We start from the raw sequence: 13,732 nt of genomic DNA on the forward strand, positions 1-13,732 counted from the left end.
TTCCTACGTTAGCAAGGTGCCTCATGAGTGTGGAATTTTAGACAGTGAGGCTTCCTGGTGGAGGAGCCACATTAGGGCAAGGTGTCCCTTTTGTGTGCTGCCACCTGTTCTGTCTTTACCTTATTCATGACTCATCGGCAATGAAGGAAAATGATACTCCAGGGTCAGAGCATCATGGGTTATAAGAAGTCACATCTTGAATCCTAAATCAAACAGCCCAAGAGATTCCCATATTTGTGGCATTACCATTTTCTTCCATGCATTATAGTTCTTTATTATTTTGTGTAATTATTTTGTATAACTGTCTCCTCTACTAAACTGTAAGCAGCCTGAGGACAGCATCAACGTCTGACTCAACTTAGTCATCTCCAGAGTACAGTGGACCATACCTAGCACCTAGCACCTAGCACCATGCCTTTGTAAGTTATAGTAGGCAAAGGAAGATGCTAGGTGAGTTTATTCATATTATCTCATTTAACCTCACACCACCCTCCGAGATTGGAATATTTTATCCTCGTTTTGTAAATGAAACTCAGAGAAGTTAAACAACTTGCTCAAGGTCGTCCCTCTCATATATAGCTGACCAGGGAATTCAGTTCAGTTCTTTCTGGATTGGCTAATCTTTCCGCTGCAAATAAATCTTAATCCAATGCTTGAATGAATGGCACATCAGTTTGTTACTCAACAACATAACACACAAACAAGGCCCCGTATGAGGAAAAAGGCAAACTGGATAAACTGGGTCCCTGCCTATCAGAAGCTCATAGCCTAGTGTGTGAGCAGAACAGACAGTGAATAATTGCTGAAGAGTAGTGTTAAAGGTATTGCATTGGGTGCTGGGTGCTGGGATACAGAGATGAGCTAGACACATCTCTGCCTTCGGAGAGTGCCCAAGATTGTAGGGGAGACAGACCCACCATGAAATGCCATAATTAGGCTATACTGAGAAATATAAAGGGAACTCTGGAGCCCATGATGGTTATGAAGGGAATGAGCTCCCTGGATCTGCCAAGCTGCAATTCATCTATGGGTTCATGCCCATCCCGTTGTGAAATGGATAGAATGAGTTAGAATCAAGTTGGAAGTGTGGAAGACTTGTAACTATAGGACAGTTAGGTTTTCTCCAGAACCAGAATGATACAACCTATCCATCCAATCATCTAATAGTCATTCCATTGAGTCATGCTGCCTGCTTTGAACCAGGCCCTGGGCTGGGTTCCTGGGATGCAGAGAAGAGGAAGTCAAGGCCACTGCTCCTAGGAGGTCACAGTCCAGTGGGGGAAGATAGACATGCACACAAATGATTGCAGTACAGCGTGTATATGTGCTGTCTTTCTTCTCTCTTTCTGTTATCTCTCCCTTTACAGGAAAGAACGCCCCCCCTACAAGCACCCACTCCTGCGGGGCCCAGCCAGCAGCCACCCCAACAGCAAAGGGGGCAAGAAGAGCTCAGTGAACCACAAAGACCCTTCAAACTCTTTTTAAGGACGTGGAGTCCGGGGAGGTCTTGTGGTGGCAGGAGCACGCATTTTCTGCTGGGGCATGAAATTAATCACCCTTCTCTAGTTTCCAAGATAATGGCTGTGAGATAATGTATAAGCTAGTGAAAGGGAAGGGAAAACATGAGAAATTTCATCATCGATTTTCCCTTTTACCAGTGGAAAATCAATTGTGAGCCTTCACCTTCAGGCTTAAGAACAAAATAGGAGATTCAAACCAGATGAGTACAGATGCTATTTTCCACAACATAGAGACCCTCACAGGAAGAGAAAACCCACACGTCCCTTCTCAGGTCACTGCTTTCCAGCCCCTTTACTGTTCTAAGTTGTGCAGTTACTACAGATGTTTACCTTTTAGACTAGGCTACAGTTGTTTTCGCTTTTAGAAATGCGGTGTCCACATTTGCTGACCCAGAACAATAGCAACACACATACAACGCGAAGACAAATGCACTGTTGGGAACAATGGGGCAGAATTTTTGAGATCGCGATGGTCTTAGACATACGGTTAATTTATGAGCTGCATGCTCCCTGACTCCCCTAAGCCCCAGCATGCAACTTCAGAAAACTGCTCTGAGAGCTATGTCCCAATGACCTGGGTCGTTTCATTGAAACTTTAGCTCCTAAAACAAAAAGTAATAGACACACATTCCAAAAGGTGTCTCATGGTTAAGATCTCTAGATCTTGGTGTCTGAGATCAAACCTGACCACTGAAGACAAGGACATGGAAAATCTGCAACAGGGGGGAGGAGGCAGACCGCCAGGGACAGGAGATGCAAAAGACAAAAGGATGCACTCTGAGGCAGGTGGGGATGATAAAATAAAACAACAGCAGGGGCAATTCCCAAGGTGGACCAAGCTCAAAATTGTGCATTTTTCTACGGAGTAAAGTGCCTTTCATGATGAATGGGTCCAGGGGAGTCGGCTCCCTGCCTGTCTGTGAAGCAGCAGGCTGAGTCACCATGACAGCCTGCTAATTAAAATGACCTCCCGGAAATAAGGATTAGCAGATAGGGAGAGAAAGGGAGGCTCAAGGGAGGGAGGGCCTTTAGCACAAAGCTTCAGTTTAGCATTCTTTTGTTTTGGGTTGGAGATTTTCAAACTTTGTTGCAAAAATTGAGAGCAAAGCTTATGCTCCCTTTGCTTATTGCTTTTCAGAAATGAAAACAAAGAACCATATCTTAGTCGGCTACAAATGTTGTGTTGTATATACAGCTTCTCCCCTGGGTTCTTGTTGCCCAGAAGAACACAAATAAAGTGCTTTATGCAGCTCCTCTGTTCCTCTGGGTGTTCTTGGCACCTTTCCTTCTAGGTCTCTCACTCCCTCAAGAACCAGCTGGTTGACCCAATTTGGTGTAACGCTCACTTTGCTGTCAGGGACTCTGTCATGAAGATAAGGAAGAACAGTCAAGGCTTGACTTTCCAGCAGCTTGTGCAGCAGAGTCCTGGGGAGTTTATTTGAATGCAACCGTCTCAGCACGAGCCAACAGTGTGTCAGAGCTTTCAGAAACGAGAGCATCTCTTGAGACGGCATAAATAGAGACAGATCACATAAAATCAGAGGTGATAGTCCAGATCTACTTTTCCCTGGTCAGACTGCTTCCATAACGTGACCATATTCAGGCCCCCCCTTTCTTTCTTTTCTTTTTTCTTTTTTTTTTTTTTTTTTGTGGTACGCGGGCCTCTCACTGTTGTGGCCTCTCTCGTTGCGGAGCACAGGCTCCGGACACGCAGACTCAGTAGCCATGGCTCACAGGCCTAGCCACTCCGCGGCATGTGGGATCTTCCCGGACCGGGGCACGAACCCGTGTCCCCTGCATCGGCAGGCGGACTCTCAACCACTGCGCCACCAGGGAAGCCCTAGGCCCTCCTTTATTTTTGGTGCTAAGGTGGATCATTTTATAGATTTATACTGCATATTAAATAATGACATAGTACATTTCCAATTTACATTTTACTGGGAGTAAACTGATATCCATTTTAGCAAATCTTCATTGACATAAAAAATCATTTATTTTCATCAACTTTTTATCAATAGAATATCCTCAGTTACAGACCCACTTTTTAAAAACTGTGTTGATTAATTAGATCACAGGCTTTATAAGCTCAGGCATGCTAGTGGAGCCAGGCAACTCTGGGTTCTAATGCTGCATTCAAACCTTGGTTCTGTCTCTTAATACCTGTGTGATCTTGGGTAAGTTATTCTCTAACCTCTCCGAATCTTAGTTTCCTGTAAGATGGTGATAATTATGTCTACCTCATTACAGTAGTTATGTGGGTTTGATGAACTTAGGTGTGGGGAATGTCAGCAAATGCGCTCAATAAATGATAGCTGTTATTGGGAGTGTGGCCAGGATGGTGAGGGGTCTGCAAATCATTTCCCATTGGAAACGGATGAGAAGACTGGAGCTGTTTATCCCTGAGATGAAAAATAAGAGGGAGCAGGGGAAGGAAAGCAAGATCGCAATCTCTAAAAAGTTGAAGAAAACATCTTGGACATTCTTTTTGTCCAAAAAAGCAAACTTGTTGTATGTTGCCAAAAGTAAGAACCAAATCTAGGGAGGTAGTCTCAGTAAGACAAATTTCAGCTCAAACGTGAGGAAAACCTTCTAGTGAATAGAGTTGTCGACCATTGGATGGGCTCCGTCGAGATACCCTGAGTTCCCCAACAGTAGAGGTATGCAAGCAGAATCTGACTGAGCATCTGGAGGAACTCTAGGGGGATGCTGGATGCTCCGTGGCATCACCTCCTATTCTATAACTCTGAGGAGAAATGACATGAGACGGGACTCACATTCCTGATGTCACACAATGGAGTGTACAGTACAAAAAGTCACATTTAACACTAAACAAGTGACATTAAATGTCTCTGAATTACAGAATATGGACCTGCTAACATTCAGCAATCCTTATGAGGGAAAAATACAAGGATATAAGGCAGACTGTAGGATGTGTTTGCAAAAGGGATGTCTGCGTCTCCACACTGGTTGCCAGTGGACTTCCCTGTGGCCTCAGCCTGATCAGCAGCTCCCTAGCTTTCTTAGGCCAGGTTATACCTAATGGTCTCAGGTTAGAGGGGAAGAGTTTCAGCACTGAGATGGAGGACAGCACCAAGCCGGCAGGTGAACTGGCTAGAAGCTACCAGCCCACCCAGCCCCAGCAGGGGACGCTGTAGCCTCTCTTCTTGTCTGCTCTCTTCCTTCTCAGGATAGAACCGCAGTGGGTAGAACCGGCTACCAAACCAGTGTACTAAGGAGAGTGAGACGATTATGCGAAAAGGAGGGGAGGAGAGTGAAGGGACACGCTGGGCCTCTACCTGGCTCTCACACAAATCTCCATAAACAGTGCCAGTTTTGCTCTGCACGAGTCCACAGGCTCAGAGACAGCTGTGGCAGAGAAGCCACAAGCTGGAGGCCACCCAGATGCTTCGTGCTGAAGCCCACAGTAGAGGCTGGGGCACCTGCCTCTGACGATGTTTGCTTTGCAGCTGCTGCTTCCACCGCAGCAGGAGGAGGCCTTCAGCTACTCTCCCAGTTGCCTCTGAATGGGGGAGGGGCACAGGATGAGCTTTTGTCCTTTCACTGTAATTCAATGACACGCCTGAAACTTGCCTAAGAGGCCCCCAACTCATTTTCCTAAGTAGTGAGTGCAGTGCCAAGCATGGAAATCTGGAGTGATTAACATTTGTAGAGCATCAATTCACTTCATAAATATTTTTGAACATTTACTGTGTGCCAGGCATCGTGCCAGGTGCCTTTACATCCATTGCCTCATTTGATAGTCCCGACGGCTTCTTGTGATAAGTGTCATTTTCTCATTTCTCAGGTGAGAAAATGAAGACCCCTAAAGGTAGAATACTTTGTTTGTATTTATATGGCTAGTGAGATCCTGGATTCAAACCCAGCTCCCTTCCCACTGCCCTACATGGGACCTTCTCTGTTAGTTTCCAGGTAAAATCAGGCCCAAACAGGAAAAGAATCAGGCCAGTTATACTTGTTATACTTGTTATACTTGTTATACTAGTTATACTAGTTATACTAGTTATACTAGTTATACTTGATCCAAATCCGAGAGGAATTTCTCGGTTTTCACCTCCTTTCTCTTGGACCCTCTCTTCATGTGTCATGGTTGCTTCTAACAGTTGCTCACTGACGTAACCCTGCCCTGACCCAGTCTGGCAGCTAGGTATATGAAAAAGCTGAATCAGAGATGGAATTCTGAAGAAATAAAGGTACAAGAGCAAACATTCAACAGTTGCTCTCCGCACTAATGGAGCTCACACAGGCAAAAGAATGGCATGTCACGGTACGTTGTACCTTGCAATAAATCAATATTCTATTAAACTGTACTGACGCCATTTAAAAAAAAAAAGCAGAAAGTACGTTTCCAGGCTGGGTGTATGTGTCAAGATTTCAGGAACTTGTTAGCACCTGCTGATGAAACCCTGCCTTCTGCCCATCTCTCATTCCCACACACCTGTCTGAGTCCCTACTGGGCACTCCAACAGGGTAGGGTTTCATTTATCACTTGACATGCAAAAGCTTCTAGATCTTCCAGGATTCCTGGAAGCTCAGCAAGGTAGTTGTTACCGGGCCCATCCCGGCACCTTCTGGGTTACTGACCCCAGGAGGCTAATCTAGTTCAAGTGTTGTATCATTCCCTCCTCAGTGTGTGAGCTGAGCCCACTGTGTCCCTCAATTTTTGTTCAGATATTTTCTTTGAGTCCTGCCTCCCGAGCACTTTAAGGGCACCAAGATTAGAGGTCGTTTCCCTTATGGCTCAGCTCAGCCACTGGGGTACCAGGACAGACAGAATAGGGGAGACATTATAACATAATAGGGACAGCCTGGGCTGAAAGAGTCAGGTAAACTGAAATGTGAATCCTAGCTCTTCCATTAACTAACTAACTGTATGGCTTTGGGCAAAGAATTTAACCTCTTTAAGCTTCAGGATCCACATCTGTAAAATGGGAACGATAACACCTACCTCCCACAGTTATTGTGAAAAGTACATATAATGACATCTATGTACAACACAGTGCCTCTAGTTAGTAATGTATTGTGCACTGAAACATTTGTTAAGAGGGTAGATCTCATGTTAAGTGTTCTTATAACAACAACAAAACAAACAAAAGACAGAAAAAAAACAAGGAAATGTTTGGAGGTGATGGATATGTCTGTTACCTTGACTATGATGATGGCAACATAGGCAGATACCTAATCTGCCTATGACCAAACTTGTCAAATTGTAAACATTAAATATATACAGGTTTTTGTATATCTATTATACCTCAGTAAAGCTGTTTTCAAAATATAATAACATCTCTAAAATACCTGGCATAGAGTAGAACTCTCTCCCCAAACTCCACCTTTAACTTGCCAGGATTGGAAACCCCTTTCCTTGAAGCCAAAGCTTTTCTCACTCCCAAATGAAGTGCAGAGAGTAGTATAAACCGTGCCCCCATGAGGACAGGAATGAGAGAAGTATCTAGCAAAATGACAGTCACACAGAGGGATCAGTGTCTTCGTAAGTTGGGGGCTCAGAACAGGTGGGAAGACAGCGCTGGACACAACGTTCTCCTAGACTGGATTGAGGCAGAACTGACAAGACTAAAAAGAGAGGGGCGTAGACGTTCTGCAAGATACCAGTTTTATTAAAATAACAACAAACAAAGCTTAGTAAGATGTATAGGAGGCTCTTTCTCTGCTAGTTTTGACCCTACAATGTCTCCAGGGTCATCTCTGTGAAGTTATCATACCAATGCACTCTGCTAGCTAAAACTCAGGAATTCCTTGCAGCACGCTCACCTGTATTAACTCTATGTGCTCTCATCAAACTCAGGGTGCATGCTGGACAGGGCTTATTTTGTAGAAAGAAGAAACTGGTATCGGTGTAATTAAGTCCCTTGCCCATAGTCCACAGCTCGTAAATAACTAGAACAGGACCTGGGTACACGCTTGACTCTGCCACATCCCACTACCTCTGTGATCAACCCCAAACCTCACCACTAAGCTGACCAATTCAGGAAGTCATTCCTACGACACCTGTTTTAACTCCTTAATGCTTAAAATTCACTTGTTCCCCAAAGACCTCAGGTTTCTTTTTGGCTGCCCCCATGTCAGCCTTAAATCCTAACCTGCTTCTCTCTCTGTCACCAGCTGTCTTGGTTAGCGTCCTCTTTTCCCACCTCGTTGCCCAGGCTGGAAACCTTGCCCTTGTCATAATTCCCGTCCCTTCCTCTCTCCACATAGCTGGCCAGTCACCAAGGCTCATTGCTTCTGCCTCTGTGATGCGTCTGCCTTCGAGCAGTATAATGGCATGACTTTGGAGTCAGATAGTCCTGAGTTTTCATGTCAACTCCACCGCTTGTTACTGTTGTCCTTTGAATCATTTAAAGCAGAGTTTACTTTCCTCATCTTTAAAATGGGGACGTAATACTTATTGGCAGGATTGTTGTGCATTTTCCTTCCTCTGCCTTGTCCATGCTCTTCCTCCGCTTCACTCCCACCACCAGGTCCTGCCTGGGCTGCTGGAACAGCCCCTCCTTGACCTCCCTGCCTTCCGATGCTCTCCTCTAATCTATCCTCCCTCTCTCCAAAGGAGCGCCCACGATCTCTATGAAACGTGACCCCGTGTGTGTGGCACCTCTTTCAAATCAATCGCCCGAGCCAGGAGCTTGGATATCACGCCACTTCTGTGTCTTTCTCGCCTCCCTGCCGGTCAGTTGCCACATCCTGCTGGCCTTGCGTGCTCAGCGTTTCTCATATCCGTCTACCGTCTCCACTCTTCTTAACTAAAGAAAATCCTTCGAGACTTAGCTCAGATACTCCAACTCCACGTCATCCTCCCCAGTCGCAGAGTTGTAATGAATTGCTTCCTTCTCCTGTGTCCCCTAGCACTTTGCTGATTTATCTATGTATCAATTACTTCACTGAGATGATAGTCACCTCCTTCATTATCATGTCATTTCTGAGAGCAGAAACTAGGTTTTATTCATCTCCATACCTCTCATGGCACCCAACACAGCTCCAGACCTATCAGAGGCACTCAGTTAATGGAGCAGAACAAAAGAATGGACAAATCTTAAATCCACAATTCCATCCTGAGCTTATCCTAATGGCTGGATCCTAATTACAGATCTATCTTCCCAAAGCACTGACGTCTCTGAGACATTCCACTGCTCAGACTTCATCCATAGCTCCCCTTACCTCCAGAACTAAATTCCAACTCCACATACGAGGCAGCATGCATGGTAGAGGGCTTTGGACTTGCGGTCGGAAGTCCTGGGTGGTCTTCAAGGCTCTGCTCTCAAAGGACAGATGGAGGACATAGATTCATCGGGTTGGCCAAAAAGTTTTTTTGATTTATCATAGCTCCAAAGGATTAAGCTCAGTGAATTTTGCTCAGACTATTTTTATGAAGTAGAATAATGGCAATATAAGGAAAACCCAAACGAACCTTTTGGCCAACCCAATACTTCATCTCCAGTCTTTTCTTGAAGGCCAAATTCACTTTCAGAGCCCAAGGCAATTAGGTCATTCTTCTCATAAGGATAAAAACAACTATCGTTGCTGCTTCTGTGGCTACAGCTACTACTTCTACTGCTGCTACTGCTACTACCACCACCACCAGCACTGCCAGCACCACTGCTACTGCTACTGCTGCTACCACTACTACTATGGGTGCCGCTATGACTACCACTACTATTCTACTACCACTATTTCTGCTGCTGCTACTACTGCTTCCACTATCACTATTGGTGCCGATGCTGCTACTGCTACTACTATTATTATTAATCTGCTGCTACCACTGCTACTACTACTATTACTGCTACCGCTATTACTGTTGGTGCTGCTGTTACTACTGCTGCTACTATTACTGCTAATCTTCTACTACGACTACTACTATTACTACTGCTGCTGCTGCAGCTGCTACTCTGCCCCAGCTGAGTGCCTGCTCAGCTCCAGGCCCTGCACTCCGGGTTGCTTTGTTTTCCATGTAATCCTCATAGCAAGCCTACGAAGCAGGTGTTGCTCCCTGAGAAGGAAACAGAAGCTCAGAGAGGTTAAGGAACCTGTCCAAAGTCACACAGCTCCTAAGTAGAGGAGCCTAGTTGTCACCAGACCCCCAGTGCTTACATCCTTTCCATTTTCCCCTCTGCCTTTTTGTGTACAGTCCTAAGATTGACAGAACGATACGTAGGGAATGCTGGTTATAAAAAGCCTCTGCCTCAGGGAGCTCACCGGTTCATCTTTGTTCCTGTGTACGACCTCATTTTTGCCTTATTCCCCTGAGCCTGGCTCTAGGCGTTCTCCTCTGCAGCTAGATGTCTGTCCCTGCACGTCCTCCGTGCCTGAGTCTCTGCCTTTGAAACAACCGCTGAGAAACGATTGTCTTACAGGCAGAGCTGGCGCTACCCTTAGAGTTCTAACGACAAGAAGGAGGTTTTGCCAGGAGGTCACGATAGAGTAATGCAGAGGAGGCCTCTGTTAACCCACCTCCTGCGTTAAAAAGCAGATGCTAGAGGGAGTTTCCCCATGAAATATCCTACAGGCTTCCTCTTTCTCCACTTCCTGCCCCCAGGATTCAAATTGTAAAGGGAGAAGGATTTAAAAATGTAGATACTGGGATACAGGCTTCTGCTCCCAGCTCTGATACTGCCTGGCTGTATGACATTAAAAAAAAAAAAAAAAAAAAAACCCTTGCCCTGTCTGGAGTTACCCCAGAGCTTCGGCTGGTTTCTGGTTCTTACTCTTTAAAATGGGGACATAATCTTCAACCAACCTACTCTCAAGAGTATTGTGAGGATAACTGGGAAAGTACAGTATTTTGACAAGTCTTTCCCAGTATTTTCTCCCCTCTTTCTGAGACCTCATAAAGGTCCCCTACCTGGTCCATGCCTTGCCTTTGACCTGGATTATTCTGTCGTTAATTCATCCAGCAAAATTTATTAAACACCTGTATTTGCCAGCCACTTCTCATTTCTGTCTGCTGCCCTGATTGCTACCTGTCCTTCAAGACCCCTCCTCCAGGAAGTCTTCCCTGACCTCCCAGCCCTCAGTGCTAACTCATCCTCTGAGCTTCTAGAGAACTACTGTCTAAACTTTCACGGGCCCTTAGCAATGGCTTTGGTATTTCACTTCTGTTTATCAGCTCTATCTTCCCCGCTGTACTTTGCCTTGTTCTTGGGGTGAGATGATTAGAGATGGCAAAACCAGTCTTACTCATTGCTCAGGTCCCGGGGCCCAGACAAAGGCCCTGCAGAGTAAACATTCACTGAGGATTGACAGGTACTGCTGCTGCTGCAGCTGCTGACGATGATGATGATGATGGGCACGAAGATGAGATGCCTGCTCTGAGCAGAACATTTCTGTGAGGCTGATGCCCCTCCTTCCATCTTCCCACACCCCCTTCCCTCCGGAAGTTCATAAATAAGGACAACTCCTTAAATTTCTGGGAAAAGTGGAGCAAACCTAGCTTACAGGCCCATATAGGAAGCTGTCAAACTTTAAGTCTAAGAGCATTCATGGGAGAGAAAAAAAGAAAGGGGGGGATGGGGAGGGGCTGGGCGACGTAGGAAAGGTAAAGTGACTGTGATGGATGTAAGTGCATGAGTGTGTGTGTGTGTGTGTGTGTGTGTGTGTGTGTGTGTGTACTGGTATATTTGCATTGTGCGTGAGGCTTTTGTGAGTAACCTCCTTACATCTGAGTTTGTGACACATGGGTTTGTGTAGCTGTGCATGTATGTTTGCATAACTCAGCATTAGATTATAGATCATTGTCGATTCTAAGCACATTTTTATATCGCCTCCTAGTTTGAGGTCCTGGGCTAAGTTTCTGTTTGAAATTCTGTCTAATCTCTTGACATTTCATCCATAGTATTGCGTCATCCCCTCTGCCCAGCCTCCCACAGACTGTACCCAGAGGATGTCAGGGCCACCTCTCCTCCTTCCCAGTCCCAGGGAAGGCTGATGCGGGTTCCAGCCAGACCAGTCCCTCAGGGTAAGAAGCTCACCAGCAGCCCCTTTCCTAACCCCATCAGTGGGTGGCCTCGTGTTGACGGCTCCTTCCTGTATCTCAGCCTTCTTCGTGCTTCTGCCTGTTTTCCTCTTTCTCATTCTTCGACTGAAGGTTGAAAACACAACTGTGGCATGGTGTTGGGAAGGGAGAGACTGCTCTCCTTAATACCCCAATTCCTCTCCAAGCTGCTCCTGGAGAACTGAATGGTTCAGAGCCACGATTCCAGAACATTCTCTTCTGTTCAATTTTAGATGCACTCGCTGAGGGCCTGCTCTAAAGTAGGCTGAGTCCTGGTCGGTGTTTGGAAGTGGAGAGTGCGCCACTGTGAATATACACTTCGTTGCTCCACGGAGCAGCTCCAGGGGCCCTGAGACTTTGACTTTGCTGAAATGCAGACACACAGGATGGGGACTTTCAAATGTTAAGCCTTATTCATTGTGCATAGCTAAATTCATTCTTTAGCACATTTAGCATCCATTCACTCCTTCTTTTGTTCACTCATTCATTCAGCCTTAAGGAGACCATGTGATTATTAGAAAGAGCGCTAACTCAGAGGCTTGGATTTAAGCCTGATTCAGCTGCTGTCTTCTTCCTTCTGAATCTCAACCTCCCCTGCAGAATGGAATTAAACAGGAGTGTTCTGCCTAATCCATGGGATTGCTTTAAGGAACTTCAGGGGAAATGGACTTAGTGGGGAGAAGGAACTAACCTTCTCCACATGCATCCATTCTACAACCACACAAGTGGAGGGGGGTGGGGGCAAGGGACTTGAAATGATCCATTAGAAAGAGCTTGAACCAGAAGCAAAAGTATCTGGAATCAAATCCCAGTCTACTAGCATTTATGCAACTTTAGAAAAGTAAGTCTCCCTCTCCCAACCTCAGTTTGCACATCTATAAAATGAGCCTGTTGAATTAGGCAATCCCTAAGGGTTCCTACAATTCTGCCATTTTGGGAGTTCTAGGACCCCTCCAACCCAGTTGCCCACCCTGAAAGATGATCTCATATCGACCTTGAAAACCATGTCAGGTTTCTAGACCAATGCTTGGGCAGGATGTGTAGGTAGTAAACTTTCATACTCAGCTCAGCAGCACTGGTGGTGAGGCGGGCCTCCCAGAGATTCTTTCTGTCCTCAGACCTGATGCTGAACCAGAGGCCTCTGGAGAGATGAGACCAGCGGGTGACACGGCGAACCTTGCACACAGAAGGTGCGGTGCTGTGGACTTAATTAACATCACCGTGTGATAGATACCACGGAGTGTGTTTGAGCTGCCAGAGAGGATAAATAAAGCAATGTTTTATCTTAAGTGTTGGTTAACGGTGAGTAACAAATGGACTTGTGCTTTACTTACTGCACTTCACTGCACAGCCCTACTAAGGCTTCCCTAGACCCTGTGAGAAGGCAAACCAGCATTTCAAGAGCACGTGTTATAAATTGCTTGCCAAGCAGCTGGAGAATTGGGAACCTGACTGGATGCTGTAATAGACTCATGTAGAGAGGAGAGCACAGGACTATGGACTCTGGTATCTGACAGACCCGGGTGAGATCTGCTCTGCCATTATGGGACCCTGAGCCACCTCTATGAACTGCAGGCTCCTCACTTATAAAATGGGATTAATTAGTGCCTGGGCCACAGGAGGTTTGTGAAGAATAAATGACATGATGTAAATAAAGTCCCTGGCAAATGGAAATGTCCTTCAAAGGTAACTATTATTATTAGTCACAATCACATGACTCTTAGGCTTAGTATTTCTAAGATAATCAGTCCAGCGAGCAGGCTGGCACACACAAGAGAAGCTACGGTCCCTCATCGTGAATGGATACCGAGGTGACAGTGTCTTCCTTCATCAACAGCAGGTGGTCATTCGTCCACCTCCAACAGTGTCCTTCTCTCCTCTCACTATAATACCATCAATCTTCCTTTCTTTCCCTTTCTTTCTTTCTTTCTCTTCTTCTTCTTTCCTCCCTTCCTCCATCCCTGCCTCCCTCCCTCCCTCCCTCCCTCCCTTCCTTCCTCCCATTCATAATGCCTGCCATGGTATCTTAGTTTGGGTTCTTTCAAAAACAGAGACCTGGACAAGAAACTGAGAGCAAGCAGCTTATTCACCAGGTGATACCTGGAAGTAGATGTAAGGGAGAGGCAAAAGTGAGAGGGAACAGGGAGAAAACCCAGTAGAGTGTCTATTAATGAGCTAATTACCGCTGAGGGGA

The 13,732-nt window shown here is 45.8% G+C and overlaps 1 protein-coding gene across 2 annotated transcripts in view; it reads left to right on the forward strand.

The window, feature by feature from the left end:
- The window catches only part of AGBL4 (AGBL carboxypeptidase 4), a gene marked incomplete at both ends in the record, with an annotated part of 1,417,540 nt that extends 1,404,775 nt beyond the window's left edge, over nt 1-12,765 (forward strand). Inside the window, one exon of one of the 2 annotated variants that reach the window (XM_082833557.1) lies at nt 12,657-12,765. In XM_082833557.1, the coding sequence (XP_082689683.1) occupies nt 12,657-12,765 (109 nt within the window). Of the gene's footprint in view, nt 1-1,367; nt 1,486-12,656 lie in introns of those variants that run through there. The other variant, XM_082833556.1, reaches the window with a different exon arrangement.
- Nucleotides 12,766-13,732: the final 967 nt, after the last annotated feature.

This window comes from Leucopleurus acutus (genome assembly GCF_964270905.1).
Source record: "Leucopleurus acutus genome assembly, chromosome: 2".
Classification (NCBI taxonomy): Eukaryota; Metazoa; Chordata; class Mammalia; order Artiodactyla; family Delphinidae; genus Leucopleurus; species Leucopleurus acutus.